This window comes from Saccopteryx bilineata, chromosome 1, assembly GCF_036850765.1.
Source record: "Saccopteryx bilineata isolate mSacBil1 chromosome 1, mSacBil1_pri_phased_curated, whole genome shotgun sequence".
NCBI classification, from domain to species: Eukaryota; Metazoa; Chordata; class Mammalia; order Chiroptera; family Emballonuridae; genus Saccopteryx; species Saccopteryx bilineata.
This window is the reverse complement of record NC_089490.1, coordinates 355,187,031-355,203,789: the sequence shown is the minus strand read 5'-3', so window position 1 is coordinate 355,203,789 and position 16,759 is coordinate 355,187,031. Positions and strand designations below refer to the sequence as shown.

Genomic DNA, 16,759 nt, shown 5'->3' with positions numbered 1-16,759 from the left:
AGTGCCCTGGGCACATTTTCTTTCTCTATATCTCCCACAACAGCCCAGTCTGAATTTCTAGACCTGACCAGGGAAGCTAGCAGGAGGACACCTCTTACTTTTAGATTCTGGTTGATTTATTTCTTTCTCCATCCCTGGAGACAGGCCCAAGAATTTGGACCCTCCTCCAGAAGCTTTGGGGAGGGGAGGCTTGTTTCAGAACTCTGAATGTCGGTGTCACTCTTTGCCTGGGATTGACCAGTGCCTCGGGCTTCCCAGGAGCCTCTCTGTTCTTGGCCCAGGCTGTGGTCTGAGATTATGGTCATTTCTGGTTCTGTCTGGCTTACCCAGCTCTTGTGCTGCCTCCCTTACAGAGGGACAGATGAGGCTCTGTTTGGGGTGTACGATAATGGGGCTGGGAGAGGAGAGCACCTGTTCTAACTCTCCATCTTGGGGACCAGCCGATTGGACTGGAGTTCCTGGTCTGTTAGAGGCTGAGTGCCATCTCTGTGAGCAGTGGCATTGAACAGGGGAACTTGGGAGTTTGCTGGCCTCCCACCACACCCGGCAGGATGCCTGGGGAACTAGGGTGGGATTCTCCAAAACAGGCTGAAGTTTCTCCTGCTAGTTTGCGATAGAGGGATTTAAAAACAAAGCAACTATCTTGCTGCTTTCTGGGGCTATTAATTCTCACCTGTTTAATTTGACATCTGCCCCAGAAGATGCTGCTATTCTACAAAGCCTTATAGTCATTTGCATTTTGAACTGACACTTAAAAATGCACCCAAGGAAGCAGCTTGCTAGGGAGCTATGCGAAGTGGCCTCAGTGCCTGACCAAGGAGTCCGGGCTGCATTCCTGCAGAGATTCCCACTCCTGTCATCTTGCTGGGGCCCAGCAAGAGTTTCCAGGAACTTGAGTGGGATGGGAGCTGGGGACAGGCCAGCCAGCCTGCCTGCAAAGCTTGCTGAGCCTCTGCTGTCTCTCTGCCTTCTCTTCTCATTTGTCCCCAGGCTGGGAAGCAGTAAGGAACAGAGGGCACCTAGCAGTGTAGAGCTTGCAGCCCGGAGGTGCAGCCCGGGGAACGGTGCCCAGACAGTTGGGAAATGGTGTCCAGGCTTGGAGGGTAGGTGACGACTGGTCCCTTAGAGTTCCCCATCTGATATGCTGTGCATTGTGGAGGGAGTTGGGCCCTTAGCCTGGCCCTCTCTCCACTGTGTATAAGTGAGGGTGGGGCGGAGAAGTGAGAATTGGAAGAAACAACTGGTTGGAACCTGGAGAGGGATGGGGAGGGAAGCAGCAGCCCAGGGCCCTGGCCATGGGTGTGGTCTGGGAAGTTTAGGATTCTGTTTGGAGAAATTCTCCATGTCTGTGCACATACATACACACACACACCCCTTCCCTAACTGGTTCTTCCAGTTGGGTGTGTGTTGGTAGGGGGTGTTGGCGCATGTGGTCAATGACCAAAGGATCTATGGGGCGGGGTGGGGGCAGGGCCGGTGGGGCTGGGTTCTTCCTTCCGAGGATTAACTATGATAAGTTTGGGCTCTGACAAGTCCCTTTAAAAGAGTATGAAGTAGGACCGGGTCCCCCGCACGCCAGGCCGACGCTCTACCGCTGAGCCAACCGGCCAGGGCACATAGGAGAAGCGCCCATTTGCTTCTCCACCCCCCCCCCCCTTCCTCTCTGTCTCTCTCTTCTCCTCCCGCAGCCAAGGCTCCATTGGAGCAAAGATGGCCTGGGCGCTGGGGATGGCTCCTTGGCCTCTGCCCCAGGCGCTGGAGTGGCTCTGGTCGGGGCAGAGCGACGCCCCGGAGGGGCAGAGTATCGCCCCCTGGTGGATCCCGGTCGGGCGCATGCGGGAGTCTGTCTCACTGTCTCTCCCCGTTTCCAGCTTCAGAAAAATACAAAAAAAAAAAAAAAAGTATGAAGTAGAAATTCTTGGCGATGCCCTTGTCCCTTATCTCATCAGTTAAGCTGGGAAGGGTTGAGCCCTCTGGCTTCCCCAGCTGGGCTTGTTGAGATGACATGGGAGTGCTCAGGGCGAGGCCTCCGGGGAAGAGAGCCTACAGCTTCTGCCTCTCCCAGGGCACGGTGTGTCCACCTCAGGCGACTTGTGTGGGCGAGAGTACAGGTGAAAGTTTTGAGTCTGCCTGGCTTTTTGTCTCCTGTCCTGTCCCTCTTAAGTCTTCACCATGTTTCTCTGCTCTGCTGTAGCTTCTTCAGCCTTGCTGTAGCTCTGCTCCCTCAGGAGTTCTGAGCCTTACTCCCCAGACCTCCTCCTCTGCCAGCTCTGAACTATTGCTTTGGAATTAACTTGCTCTTAGCAGGTTGTATTACCTGTCGCTAGGATTCAGGGCCTGCTTGATCTCTGCACATCCCTATCCCTTAGGTACCCTTACTGCCTGGTGAGATGACTGACAGTATCTCCGTGAGACAGCTGCAAAAAAAAGGGAGTCAGGAACCGAGGAAGTTGAGAGTAGCAGGTGAAATCGGGCTGTGACGGGCCCAAGCGAAGGCTAGGGAGGTAGGGCTTGGGCTGGGGCCAGCAGTCATTTCCTGGAGAAATGGTCAGTGGCCTGGTTGTATCAGACAGGATGTTAAACATTGCTGGAGGAGGAAGAGGCTGATATTAGGGCTGGGCAGGCGGGGATTGGGGGGGGGGTAGGCATGTGAGGCTTTCCTTAAATTTCATTTCCAGAGGTAGGACTAGTGTCAAGAGCTTGGTGTTCCCAACTGTGTTCTCCCTGGTTGTCACTGATGTGCATCAATATCATATACATCTATTACTTCCTCAGGCCTCAGTCTCTTATATCTTTTTTTTGAGGTTTGGATTTTGCATCAGTGTTCAAGCTCTGATTCTGGGGAAGGAAAGAAGGGAGAGAAGGAGGGAGGAGAAGGGAAGGATAGAGGAAAGAAGACTTAACTTAGGACCTATGTCATGGTACTCAGAAACTATTAGGAAATTCAGAAACCTCCATCTGAATCAGTGGTTCTTTTTTTGAAACACTATTCTTCAATTACAGTTGATACATAATATATTAGTTTCAGGTGTCCAATATAGTGATTAGACATTAATATACCTAATGAAGTGGTCACCCCAATAAGTCTAGTACTCATCTAACACCTTACATAGTTATCACAATATTGTTGACTATATTTCCTATTAAAGCAGTGGTCCTTAATGGGGGGGGGGGGCAATTTCTCTTTCTTTCCTCCCTTCTTCCATTATACATTCATCCACTCATCTACCCATCCGCTCAAGGAATGTTTTTGTTTTTTACAACTGAGTGGATGCTACTGTCCTCTAGTGGATTGAGGCCAGGCTTGCTGCTAAACATCCTACAAATGTATAGGACAGTCCACTACGACATGAATTATCTAGCCCCATCTGATCTGTGGTGGCGCATAGAGCATTAACCTGGAATTCTGAGGTCAACGGCTCAAAACCCTGGGCTTGCCTGGTCAAGGCACATACATACGAGAAGCACCTTGTAAAGCCAGTAGCCACGGCCATCACCGCAGCTGCCTGGCCCACGCAGGTTTGCGTTTGATTCGGACAGATGATAATGAAACAATGGAGCCAAGAACTGGTGGGCCATTAGCTTTAATCCTAGCTTGTACCCGGTGAGCAAGAAATACACACAATGGGAAAACACTTCCCTTTCCATTCAGGGCTCCCAAAGCCACTGACTTATCCGAGTTTCCTAGAATCAAAGGTTTCTAGCTCACCAGCCTTATTCACTTCTGTTCTCTATCTCCTCTCTGCACAAACTCTGCACAAGCTGGCTTCTCCTTTAGCACTCCTCCATCTTCTCCTCTCTTCCACGTGGCCTTTCTCTGCTGTCCTTCTGCATAGGCTCCTCTGCCCCATTTTATAGTGAAGAAATCAAAACCTTTAGGCCCTGGCCGGTTGGCTCAATGGTAGAGCGTCGGCCTGGCGTGCGGAAGTCCCGGGTTCGATTCCCGGCTAGGGCACACAGGAGAGGTGCCCATCTGCTTCTCCACCCCTCCCTCTCTCCTTCCTCTCTGTCTCTCTCTTCCCCTCCTGCAGCCGAGGCTCCATTGGAGCAAAGATGGCCCGGGCGCTGGGGATGGCTCCTTGGCCTCTGCCCCAGGCGCTAGAGTGGCTCTGGTGGCAACAGAGCTACGCCTTGGAGGGGCAGAGCATCGCCCCCTGGTGGGCAGAGCCTCGCCCCTGGTGGGCGTGCCGGGTGAATCCCAGTCGGGCGCATGCGGGAGTCTGTCTGTCTCTCCCCGTTTCCAGCTTCAGAAAAATACAAAAAAAAAAAAGAAAAGAAATCAAAACCTTTAAGCCAATATATAAACAAGGAAGTCTCTGATACTTATCTGAGGCATAATGGGATTCCTCATGAGAGTGCACCACCCAACCATGCAACAGTCAAGGGTGTGGAGAAAAGCTTAGTTTTAAAACTAAGCCTTAGGCTATAAGGACCCTGCCTGCTTACAGCCTGTTCCCATACCCAATGCAAACTATAAATGAGTGAACATATATATATTTACAAACTTATTTGACCAACACAACTACTATGAGTCAGTGCTTCCCACCCCACCCCCTTCTCTTGCTTTCTCCCCTTTCTCTAAAATCAGTAAATAAAATCTTCAAAAAAGAGAGGGATAATTATCCAGTCCCAAATGTCAGTAGTTTGGAGAAACTCTGATTTAAAAGAGTTGCGACAGGTCATCCTATAGGTTGATAAGGGCTCTGGCTGATCATCTGGTCCAAGGCAAAGTTTGGCTTTGATGAACTTGGAATAAGTGTCTTTCCTGTCCTCATCTGAACAGTGATACTCTGGTACTGTTACAAAGGATCAGGAAGACTGTCTAATCCTTGATCCCTGAATCTCACTGTACAGGAAATGTGTTGAAAAGGGACCAGGAAGTGGAGCCTATCCTGCCTTCTCTCCTGTGCCCACAGTGGGGTAGGCTGGAGACAGCCTGCAGAGAGCACCAGGTTTAGTATTTGGCTTCTTGAGGCAGGGTTGCCAGGCCAGCTCTGCTTAGTCAGGGCTCTGGAAGGGAGACAAGTCGTTTTCCTATCATGACTGTGTTACAGGAAAACGGCTGCTCAGTTGCTGAGGACACTGCTGGTGTTGGGAACCACTTAATCCAGGCCAAATCCTGTCTTGACCCATCTTTGCCTCACATTTGCAGAGATTTGTGTTCCTTCTGTGGCCGTCTAATTGGCTCTGACTGCAGAAATCTTCCCTTCGTACTACCCTTACCCCCTCTCCCCACACCTCTGTAAAGGCATTTCCTAAATTCATTGATAGTCATAAGTAGCTACCACGATTCTGGGGCATCTTGGCTTTGGAAATTGAGAAATCTGTAAGAACGTGGGGGTTGGTTTTTCTCCTGTGTCTTGCCGTAGGAAAGCTTACATTGCCAGTGACCTTGTAGCTCTTTGTCCTGTCCAGTCCCGGGAGGTGGCCCCTGAGCTGCTCTGGGCTGTGAGGCACATCTGTCCCCGGGGCTCAGTCCTGGTGCTGAGCAGAGGGGGAGGAGCGAGCCCTGCTCTCACCATGTGTGCTTCCTCCGGCAATGCCTTGTTCTGGTCACTTGTACCTAGGCTCTGAGTCCCCACGTAGCAGTGTTGACATGGAGTGGAGGCTATGGAAAGACAGGGGAGGAGAGCGGAGGGCAGCATTCACTCACAGTCCCCATGGACCTTGTCATCACCATGATTCTGGCAGGTTGGGGCAGGATGGACCTGGATCATAATGCTTCTGTATTTTAGAAAAGTCCAGGCATGTGTTAAGAGAGGGGCAGGAGGGGATTGCTTATGGGAAGGGGTTGCTCTTTAAAGGAAGGGGTTTGTGCTTTGACTCTCCAAGATTTCCTGGTCCGGCCACTGCAGTGCTGCTGCCAGGGATTTGAGAACTGTCCCTCACCCCCACCCCTTTGGCCCAGACGCCTTTCAAGCCTTTCACACCTCCCCTCTGTCACAGCAGGAGAGTTTATTCCAAATGGGGATGAGGACTATTCTCTTTTCTGCTGAGCTCAGCGGTAGAGGAAATAGAGGGACACAGTGTAAAGAGCGGTTCGTTGAACAAATAATTACTGAGCGCTCACTACTTGCTAATCTCTGTGCTGGTGCTGGGTTTTCTCAGGGGACCAGACAGAAGAACTGTCAAAGAGTAGTTGGGCAGTGTAATAGGTGAGAGCTAGGCCTGGGAAAGCCCTGAGCGCTTTAGAGTTCCTTGAAGCCCATCCCCCAAAAGGGAGTCCTCGGGGAACAGTCCATAAAGGGACATCCTTGTGACATCTGAAAGCCTTTCATACCTTGAACTGTGTATCTCTGCAGCTTTCATAGTAGAGGGACTAGAGCCAAGGCAAGACGCTTGGTGTTGGCTTTGTCCTGGCTGGGCACAGGCAGGGGTGACTGGGCTAGTCTTGTGCAATCCCTGAATTTATAAAGCAGAGGCCAGACAAGGCTGAGCTGAACTGGGGGTGGGGGTTCAGCTTCGGGACTTGGAGCCAGGATCTGTTTGTAGCCTCCCACTGCAGACGGGCAGCTGCATGACTCAGAGCTGAGGGCCAGGCAGAAGCCATTCTCTTTGGTTCACAGGAATTCTGCTTGTTTATTTGTGAGTGTGTGTGTGTGTATGTGTATGTGTGTGTGTGTTTCCGTCTTCCCTTCTCCCCCTACTCTAACCTTTCCTCCTCTGCAGGAGATCTGCCCAAGGAGAATCCATATGAGGATGTGGACTTAAAGAGCCGAAGAGCAGGACGCAAATCCCAACAACTGTCAGAGAATTCCTTGGACTCCTTGCACAGGATGTGGAGTCCTCAGGACAGGAAGTACAACCCACCCACTCAGGTAACAGCAGCCGGACGTGGTCTGTAGGGGAACATGAGGACCACAGTGGGGGCCTGTCCTATCAAGGTGTGGGCCAGTTTCCACTCAGGCTTTGTCCCTCACTAGTGCTTGGCAAAGGAAGTGACCTCACGCAGGAAAGACCTCTGCACTCAGGGATTTGGGGCAAGCTCTTGTGGACAATTGAGATGCTCTTAGGGGCATCCTGTCCAGCTGTCTTCCTTTCCCTGTAAGAGCTCTGAGCTGCCAGACTAAGGCAGGAATCCCTGTGGTCTGCTGTCCTGTTCCTCCTCCCCTCCTGTGGGAAACAGGAGGACAAGGCCCTGATAGGAGTCTTGGTGCTCTGCAGCACTGGCAGAAATGACTTCAGTACTGGCATTTGAGGGCCAGGCTTAGGCCCAAAAACCAGATTTGAGAGCTGGCCAGGTGTCCTCGAGACCTGGGCAATCCTGTTGGAGGGAAGAAGAATGCATCTGCTAGGATAGGAGTGAACTGACAGAGGCAGAATGAGAAGAGTCAAAGACTTCATCTCCTTGGGACCTTGTCCAGGGTGGTGGACAGGAGGCAGGCAGATTAGGATGCTTTCTTGGACTTCCCCAGGCAACTCTCTTTCTCTGTGCAAACGGAGGGACCTTGATACTTTTAACATTGGCTAGAGACTATAAAAGTTATTTCTTCTGCCTTTGGAATGATGTGATTGTTTTTATAAAAGATTTACCTTTCTCCAGTGCTCTGTTCAAATAGGATTCCATTGAATATGTATTTTTTATTTTTATTTATTTTTAATTTATTCATTTTTAGAGAGGAGAGAGAGAGGGAGAGAGAGAGACAGAGAGGGAGAGAGAGGAGAGAGACACAGAGAGAAGGGGGGAGGAGCTGGAAGCATCAACTCCCATATGTGCCTTGACCAGGCAAGCCCAGGGTTTCGAACCAGCGACCTCAGCATTTCCAGGTCGACGCTTTATCCACTGCGCCACCACAGGTCAGGCCCATTGAGTATGTATTGCCAGACTGATTGGATGGGACGGGAAATCGAGGGGCAGGGAGGAAAGAGGACTTGGTGAGGTGATGAGAGGCAGTGCCGGGTCCAGACAACAGGAGGGAGAGAGGCTTGCTGAGTTTGTAGGGGGTGCTGGTTTTCTAGCAGTGAGTAGGATTTGCTGAGAGTAAAGTGCTTTGTACCTTAGGGTGTCGGTCTTGACCGAGGGACACAGCAAGTCTGTCAAGGCTGGGGGTGGGGGCAGCCTAGACCGTGTGGGTAAGGCTATGAGGCCTTTCTTGCTGGGCTTTGGTGGTCAGAGCCCAGAGCACTTGTGTTCCCCCTGGAATATGTGAGCAGGGCAGGCTGGCATGGGGATTACAGGATCTGCTAGAGAAGCGTTTTAAGACTGGATCAGGGGCGGAGGGGGAAGACGGCGTAGCAGCCAGGCTCAGTAACAAGCAAAGTCTAAGTCTTGTCCCAAAGCTCAGGAGGAGCCCCCAGGATTCCTGGTTGGCTTCTCTTTCCACTCAGGTGACAGCCCAGTCTTCTTAGCCTCTACTCCCCTTATTCTGGCAGAAGTAGTTAAGCTTTCTTTGTGGAGGCAAGTCTCTAATCTAACCCTGACCAGCTGATCAGCAGCTAACGTCTTGAAAGAGGAAACCCCGGCAGATCGAAGTTGCAGGGTGGGATTTTGGGAGCCCCTGATGCCAGCTTGTGGCTGCTAAGTCCACGCCTCAGCAGACAGGTGGCAACCGAGGCTTCTGTGGCGAGTCCCTCTTCCACGTTCTCTCCCCCCCCAAACCAGCTCTCCCTGAAACCCAACAGCCAGTCCCTGCGCAGTGGGAACTGGTCGGAAAGGAAGAGCCACCGGCTGCCGCGCTTACCCAAGAGGCATAGCCACGATGACATGCTGCTGCTGGCTCAGCTGAGCCTGCCATCCTCACCCTCCAGCCTCACTGAGGACAGCCTCAGCACCACGAGCGAGCTGCTGTCCAGCCGCCGCGCCCGCCGCGTTCCCAAGGTAGCCTCCCCAGGTCTCGGGCGGGGGCCAGGCAGGCTGGCGGGTGGCTCTTCTGCCCCTTCCTTCCCTCCCCGAAGCTGTGGCTGCTTGATCACTTCTGGGTATATTTGGGTCCATGCACTGGAGCTTCCCATGAGTGCACGTGGGTGTGCATTTTTAGGTCTGTGCACACACTTTTCCAGGCTTTGAAAGATCTCAGACCCAAACAGGGGTTTCCCTTTCTATAACACTCAGAATTGAGAGTTTTAGACTTCAAGGTTTGCACGCAGAGGCGGCCAGGCCCAAGCCTTCAGCCCGAAGCAGCAGGATTTAGCTGAGTGGTATTTTTAGCCTGCGAACAATGCTTGGGTATATTGGGAATTTAGCTCCTTCCTGTCACTGCTCCAGGTTATAGCCCGAGGGGAAGGCTGGAATCCCTGTTCCTGTTATTGCATCTGGGGAGCTCTTTGTCTCGGTTGGTTCAGTGACGCTGGGGACCCAGGAGTTACCATCCTGTCCAGTTTGATCACAGTTCCTTCCTCTGGGGAGCTAACTTTAATGTCCTTGTCTTGGGGCTGGAGTCCTCTCGGGGACTAGGTAGGTGGAGAGCTACCAGACAGCCTGCACTTGAGGTAGTACATCAGGGAGACCGGCTTGGGGCCTGGTGCAGGGAGGGCAGAAAGCTCACACCAGTAAGGAAGTGGGTGGGCTATTCATCAGCCTTCTTGGGAGTAGCGGCAGCTGGTGTCAGGTTATCTCATGCGCCTTGCTTTTCTCACCCAGCTTGTCCAAAGAATTAACTCCATCTACAATGCTAAAAGAGGAAAGAAGAGGTTAAAAAAGTTGTCTATGTCCAGCATTGAGACAGCATCACTGAGAGGTAGGCCTTGACACCTGAACTGGTTCAGGCGTCTGGGGCCCTTAGGCACTAGGAACGGAGAGGCATGGACTAGCCTCAGTTTACCCTTCTGTGGGCCATTCATGGGGATCCTCCTGCCTTCTAGGAGGCTGGAGCCCTGCCAAGAAGGGGACACATAAGGGGGAGGGACAAAGCGGGAAGAAAGTCCTGGATGGGTTGGTTCCGGCTTTGGGCTGTGAGGCCCTGAGTAGGGAGGTGGCTATGGGAATCTGCTTCTGGCAAAAGGAAAGTCCCGACTTATTTGGGTCCTCAGCTCCCCCCAGATCAGGACTGGATGCAGAGGGGTTTGGATGTAGATGAACACCTGCTGTTGGAGCTCTGAGCGACCCTGGCCCTGGGCGACTCAGTGCCTGGCCATGGGCCCCCAGGAGGCCAGACTAGGTAGATTCATCCCTCGTGCGAAACATTGGGAGCCGCAGTGGCTCAGCAAGCATGCCCTCCCGTTATTTCTTTTCCAGATGAGAACAGTGAGAGCGAGAGCGACTCTGACGACAGGTTCAAAGGTGAGGCGTGGTTCCCCAAGAGCACAGCACCCTTTCCCAGCCCTGACACAAGGAATGAGCCTTCCCTCCCTCTGCACGTATAGTTCCCACGTCTCAAATTGGCCTGGTTTGGAGAGGCAACAGGCAGGCAGGATCGTGGGCCAACAGGGCCAGGAGCTGGAGGGGAGACCGTTCCTGCAGTCTTGGGAGCTCAGCCGTGTGAGGTTTTCTCTAGACGTCTCATTTTACCCAAATTTCAGGCTGGTGTCCTTGCTTGCACTTTCCCAAGCTACCACCATGAGAACTGGATACTAGATTTGCCTGGTACATGTGAATCTGGACAGTCATAGATGGGCTCAGGAGATTACAAGTACCTCTTCTGGTTCTAAGGAACATGCCCTAGGCTGAGGAACCCAATCCTCTGGAGGCCCTGAGGCCACTCATCTCCCCTTCCCCCAGAGCGGAGGACTGCCACCTCCCTGGAAAGGTTCGGGGCCATCATATTCCAGGGGCCTTGGACAGATCTGTTCTTTCTCAGGAAACCCTGCCTGGATGATTAAAGTTGGTGGGAGCTAGTTCCCTCATTTTTTCCTCCACTGGCCCCAGGCAAGTGGGCAAGTGAACTTTGGGCCCAGGAACAGGGACAGAGAATTCAAGTCAAAGTACTGATAGGGGCCCAAGGGCGAAGCCTTTGTGGGTATTCATAGCTCCTGGTCCTCTTGGCGCAGGGACAGGGGTGGTTGGGTGCCAATGATATGTCCCTGGGTTTCCCTGGCTTGGGCAGTTCTATTGACCCAGCTCAGCCTCCAGAGGCTCCAGGAAACCCAGACCAGTAGCTCTCTGTGTTGTCAGGACAGGCCCCTTGCTCCTGCCCCTTCTCCCCCAGATCTGGCTGGGTGAGGGTGTCAGACTAGGCTTGTGCACTTAGAGGTGATACACAGAGACTGAGCCCAAGTCTGGTGTGGAGGGGGCTAATGTGGGGTCTGTGAAGGTCCAGCTGCCTGTCCTCTGATGTGTGACCTGCCCCCAGCCCACACACAGCGCCTAGTGCATATCCAGTCGATGCTGAAGCGTGCACCCAGCTACCGGACGCTGGAGCTGGAACTGCTCGAGTGGCAGGAGCGGGAGCTTTTTGAGTACTTTGTGGTGGTGTCCCTCAAGAAGAAGCCATCCCGAAACACCTACCTCCCCGAAGTCTCCTACCAGTTTCCCAAGGTGAGACGGTCCCTGTCCCCACCCTCTCTACAACCTTCTGTCTGCTGGCCTACCTGGGGAAGGACAGAGAGCCCGCTCCTAACATCGGACTCACCTAGCTGTCTGAGCACGGCCCCTCCTCTCCAGGTGGGAAGAGAGGGCTTGGGGGGGGGGGGGGGTTGTTATACAGAAGATGAGGGCGGAGAGAATACCTCCCAGGGTGCTTAGAATAAAATCAAATTGTGCACAAGGACTACAAGGCTCCTGAGGAAGGGCCCCAGCTACTTGTCTCTCTCCCACTTTATTGAGATATAATTCACAGACTGTGTAATTTACCAACTTTAAAGTGTACGAGTCAATGACTTTTAGTATGTTCATAGCATTGTACAACCAGTTTTAGAAGATTTTCATCACCCCCAAAAAGATATTATACCCCTTAGCCGTCACTCCCCATTTCCCTACCCACCTCCCCTCCCCCTTCCTCTCTGCTCACCACTGGCCATCCTGGCCTTCATTCTCTCCCTTCCCCACTCAAGCCTTTCTCCCCGCCCCAGCATGTGGTGGGAATGTTCTTTCTCCAGCTTCCCGCGTGGCTGCTAGCCCTTTCTCATTCAGTACCTCTTCCCAAGAGGTATTTCCAGATACCAAAGTAGCCCCTCCCTTGCCCCCGTTTTCTCTGTCATATCAGCCTTTTTGTGTGTGTGTGACACCCTCGGAAATTTTGTTGTTGATTCTCTCACTCTCCTGACCAGAATGTTTGGGGACAGGGGCCCCATCAGTAGCCCCAGCACATGGCATAGAGCCAGGTGCCACATGCACAGTGCTTGTTTGGCATATATGGAATGAATGGATGATGACTCACCCCACACCCAGACCCCTCTGTAAGAATTGGACGTGGGGACAGGGTTTGCTGAGAAGTATGCCAGTTGGTAGGGTGCCATCTAGGGCTCTCAGGGGAGGAGATGTTTCTCAGATTCCATGCCCTCCCTTGTCTATCTGTCCCATATTCCGTTTCCCTGCAGCTGGACCGACCCACCAAGCAGATGCGCGAGGCAGAGGAGAGGCTCAAGGCCATTCCCCAGTTTTGCTTTCCTGATGCCAAGGACTGGCTCCCCGTGTCAGAGTATTCCAGGTGAGGCCTGCCCTGACCTGGCTGGAGGGAGGCAGAGGGCAGAGCCTCTTTATCCCCACAGCTGTGGGCAGTTGACCGGGGCCCACCCTAGTCCCAACCTCCTCTCCTACAGCAACCTGGCCATTCACCCCCTCCCTGGGATGGCAGGTCCCTCTTCTTGGGGGCTGTCTCCTGGGTCCTCTGATGTTTCCCTGATGCCTGACCTCTCCCTGTTCCAGTGAGACTTTTTCTTTCATGCTGACTGGTGAGGATGGCAGCAGACGCTTTGGCTACTGCAGGCGCTTACTGGTGAGTAGGGCCGTTCAGTCCTCGGGGACAGAGCCACAGTGTTTCTGTGTTGGTGTGTCCTTCTTCAACTGTAGCTTGTGTGAAATCCTCCATTCTGCCCCCTGTGTGCTCCCTGAGGCTACCCCAATTCACACACACGCTAATACACACACACACACACACACACACACACACACACTTCTCACAGACCACGCACTTTTGGGATGGCAGGACTGGGCTACCAGATGTTTTTAGCTTGCCTATACTTTTTCTTTCCATTCATTTGCTTCGGGCTTCTGAGCTCTGATTGCTAATTCCAGACTGCAGGACAATGTCACCCGAGCAGTGTGTGTGTACGCAACAGATTGGGGTGCAAGAAAACCTTCTTCACCCTTCTTCCTAGCCAGTCTGATGTGGGGAAACATTTTGTCCAGGGTGTGGATGGGCCGGAGGCTGAGCAGAAACAGAGCAGCGCCTTCTCTGGGATTCTGGGAGAGGTGCCTTGAACTCAAGGGAAAGGGAAATATAAGCCGTGTGGAGAGAGAAGTCCTTTCCAACCTTCCTTCCCATTTTTCCTGGGAAATAGATCAGAGTGGTAGTAAGAGAGTCCTGTTGCACTGTCTCCTAGAGCAGTGGTCCCCAACCTTTTTTAGGCCACAGACCAGTTTAATGTCAGAAAATATTTTCACGGACCGGCCTTTAGGGTGGGACGGATGAATGTATCATGTGACCGAGACAAGCTTCAAGAGTGAGTCTTAGACGGATGTAACAGAGAGAATCTGGTCATTTAAAAAAAAATAAAACATCGTTCAGACTTAAATATAAATAAAACGGAAATAATGTAAGTTATTTATTCTTTCTCTGCGGACTGGTACCGGTCCACAGCCCGGGGGTTGGGGACCACTGCCCTAGAGCTCATCAGGGGTGTGTTGGCTTGGGTTATTGACTGTGTTTCAGGATTCCCAGGCCTTAGTGGGAGAAGGCTTCCTAGATGCCGGTCTAGGGGCAGATGAGAGGGATCCTCAGCAAGGGTAATATATAAGAGGGATCCCAAATGAAGGATTTGGGGCCAGTCATTCACTTATTCATTCATTCATTTGTTCAGAACCACATACTATACACCTACTGAGGGACAGGCAACATGCTAAAAGCACAGAAAGATGAGTTAGACATGGATCCTGCCCTCAAGGAACTTGAGGTAGTGGAGCAGAGGAGGCAGGACTTCCAGTGAAGAAGCGAAAGCAAAGGGAATAAACTGTAGTATTCTTTAGGACCTATTATGTTCCTGGCTAGATCCATTAAGTATGTCATTTTCTTTAATCCTTATCGTAGCCCATAAAGTAGTGTTATGTTTGTTCTATAGATTACAAAACTGAGACTCAGAGTGGAATGATTTTTCCCAAGGCCACACAGACAGTGCGGGGCAGAGCCAGAATTGACTCTCAAGTCCTTTAACACCAAGTCTGGTACTCTTGGATCATCCTAAAGGGTAGTGTGGAGAGAAGCGATACATGGATAGAGGATGCCCAGTGAGTGGGGCTGAGGGAGTGAGGGGCAGTACAGATGCAGGTGGGAGCCAGGCAGAGGCCATCATGGTCCCTTGGGCTTGGAGGGGAGCATTCTGAAGGCTCCCTTGGCAGAAGCAGAGACGGAGCGGAGCTGCTCCTTTGCAGTGGGTCTGCTGCCCCCAGGAAAGAGCATGTTTGTCCTGGCGAGCTCAGAGAGGGCCTGGGCTGGGTCCCTGCCAAGGGGGCTGGCACTAGCTCGGCATTCCTGCAGATTGGACACAATGATGCTAACCCAAATCCCACATACTTGATTTAATCACTTGGGGCTTTAGGGGAGGCGGGGGAGAGGGAAAGATTGAGGAGTGAGTTTCAGGCCTAATATGGACAAAAACAGATTCTGCCTTCTCTTTAGATCTGTGACGTGTGGCCAGCAGGTTTGGAGCCTGAAATAGTCCCATCTGCATTTGCTTAGCAGCCTGCATGAGGGGCCAGCACCTGCTGCTCCCCTCCCTCCCCACCAGGCCTTGCCAGGCACTCTAGGCTGCTGAGCCAGAGGCAGCCACGGAGCCCTGCCAGCCTCTGGCTGGGGCAGGAGACTCCTGTGGAGTCACCTCCACCTGCACTCGGAGGGGCTCCCGGCCTGGGGACCTCTCAGGGCACATCTCCTTCAGCTGCAAACTTTTAAGTCCCTTTTTTGCTTTGTTCCCCTCTACTCTGTGGCACACCTCTTTCCTGTGTCTTTGTGTCCCTTTCTCTTCCTTCCTGTCGGAAAGCAACATGCTTTAGAGATAAAACAGCAAATTGAAGGCCGAAATAGACTCCTGGCTCCATGGCTTTTAGATATGTGGTCTTGAGTAATGGCTTAATGTTTTTTTTTAACTCAGTTTACTCATTTATAGTTTACTTTAGTCATGCACAAAGCCCAAACTCAGATATGGTAAACGTTTAATAAATAGTAGTTTGCTTCCCTTGTCCATTTTCAGTTAGCCTTCCTAGAATGTGGATGGATCAAGGAAGGGAGGACAGAGCAACCAAGAAAAGGAGTGTTTTGCAGAATGTTCCCTGTTGAGGGGACAGAAGACTACATGGCTTGCTTTACCTAAGTTCCTCTCATTACAGTTGTGTTCTTGAGGGGCCCAGCCTTAGGGCTGTAAATCTACAAATCATACATTAGCCCCTGCCAACTTGCTTTGTACTTTGCCAGCCCCCATCTGTGTCCTCCTTGGAGACGGGGTACAGCCTGTGCAGAGCTTTGCAGGAGCCTGGCACCTGGGGCTGGACGGCCTACCAGAGGCTGAAGCTGCCACCCAAGTGGAGCAGCCTCTTCTTCGGGGCCTGGTTGAATAGAGATTTAGAAGAGGCTTGGAGTCTTTCTTCTCCCACTAGAAGAGTCATCCTTAGCCCTCAGATACCAAGGAAAAGGAGCCAGGAGTAGTAATCATGCATTCTCTCTGTCTGTCTCCCTGTTCTTCCTCGTCCCGGCCCAGCCAAGTGGGAAAGGGCCTCGGTTGCCAGAGGTGTACTGTGTCATCAGCCGCCTTGGCTGCTTCGGCTTGTTTTCCAAGGTAAGAGGGCTCTGGCTTCCTTTTCCCCCTCCTCCCCACTGACAGTTCCCATAGGAGTATTTGCAGCCAGCTCAGATGAGAAAACCAGCTGTGTGTGTGAGTGAGAGGGCAATGGAAGGAGAGGATGCAAGAGCAAGTGCAAGAGAGCTCTCCCACACCCTCCTGCCCCCAAGCCTGGCTCCTCCTCTGGCCAGCTGGCGTCTCCCCAGCACCTGCATCAGCAGGGTCTGCTAATGTCACAGCGCACCCCGGGCCATGGGCAGAGACAGATTTTTTTGGGTACAGAGATCACCTTGGGGAAGCCAAGGTATTTCCTTAGCCCAGCTCCTCAGCTCTTGGCGTCCAAGACAAAGACTGGTTAGGGCAGAGCAGTCACTAAATGCCAAGGGGAATGGGAAGGGTGGGCTGTGAAGCTCCTGGAGAGAGAGCCCTCCTGTCTCCCAAGTTCTAGCCTCGGCTGCTCAGGTGCCAGGCTGTCCTCCTTGCAGAGGTCGGGAAGGGCAGCGCCCTGACATCCTTCCTCTTTGGGCTGCTGGTGGTGGGCACAGGTCCTAGATGAGGTGGAGCGACGACGTGGGATTTCCGCTGCATTGGTCTATCCCTTCATGAGGAGTCTCATGGAGTCGCCCTTCCCTGCTCCAGGGAAGACCATCAAAGTGAAGACATTCCTGCCAGGTGCTGGCAATGAGGTAGGGATTTCTGCTGCCTCTTCTCTCTGCAGGGGTCCCCAAACTTTTTACACAGGGGGCCAGTTCACTGTCCCTCAGACTGTTGGAGGGCTGCCACATACGGTGCTCCTCTCACTGACCACCAATGAAAGAGGTGCCCCTTCCGGAAGTGCAGCGGGGGCCGGATAAATGGCCTCAGGGGGCCTCATGTGGCCCGTGGGCCGTAG

The 16,759-nt window shown here is 52.5% G+C and overlaps 1 protein-coding gene across 7 annotated transcripts in view; it reads left to right on the top strand.

Annotated features, from left to right (window-relative positions):
* The window catches only part of DENND2B (DENN domain containing 2B), a 180,070-nt gene that overhangs the window by 147,483 nt on the left and 15,828 nt on the right, over positions 1 to 16,759 (top strand). For 5 of the 7 annotated variants that reach the window (XM_066250901.1, XM_066250902.1, XM_066250903.1 and 2 more), the window contains 9 exons: positions 6,670 to 6,818; positions 8,603 to 8,818; positions 9,581 to 9,677; positions 10,175 to 10,219; positions 11,229 to 11,413; positions 12,415 to 12,524; positions 12,743 to 12,812; positions 15,787 to 15,864; positions 16,413 to 16,553. In XM_066250901.1, coding sequence (XP_066106998.1) covers positions 6,670 to 6,818; positions 8,603 to 8,818; positions 9,581 to 9,677; positions 10,175 to 10,219; positions 11,229 to 11,413; positions 12,415 to 12,524; positions 12,743 to 12,812; positions 15,787 to 15,864; positions 16,413 to 16,553 — 1,091 coding nt within the window. Of the gene's footprint in view, positions 1 to 1,066; positions 1,104 to 6,517; positions 6,586 to 6,669; positions 6,819 to 8,602; positions 8,819 to 9,580; positions 9,678 to 10,174; positions 10,220 to 11,228; positions 11,414 to 12,414; positions 12,525 to 12,742; positions 12,813 to 15,786; positions 15,865 to 16,412; positions 16,554 to 16,759 lie in introns of those variants that run through there. The other 2 variants (XM_066250904.1, XM_066250905.1) reach the window with 2 other exon arrangements.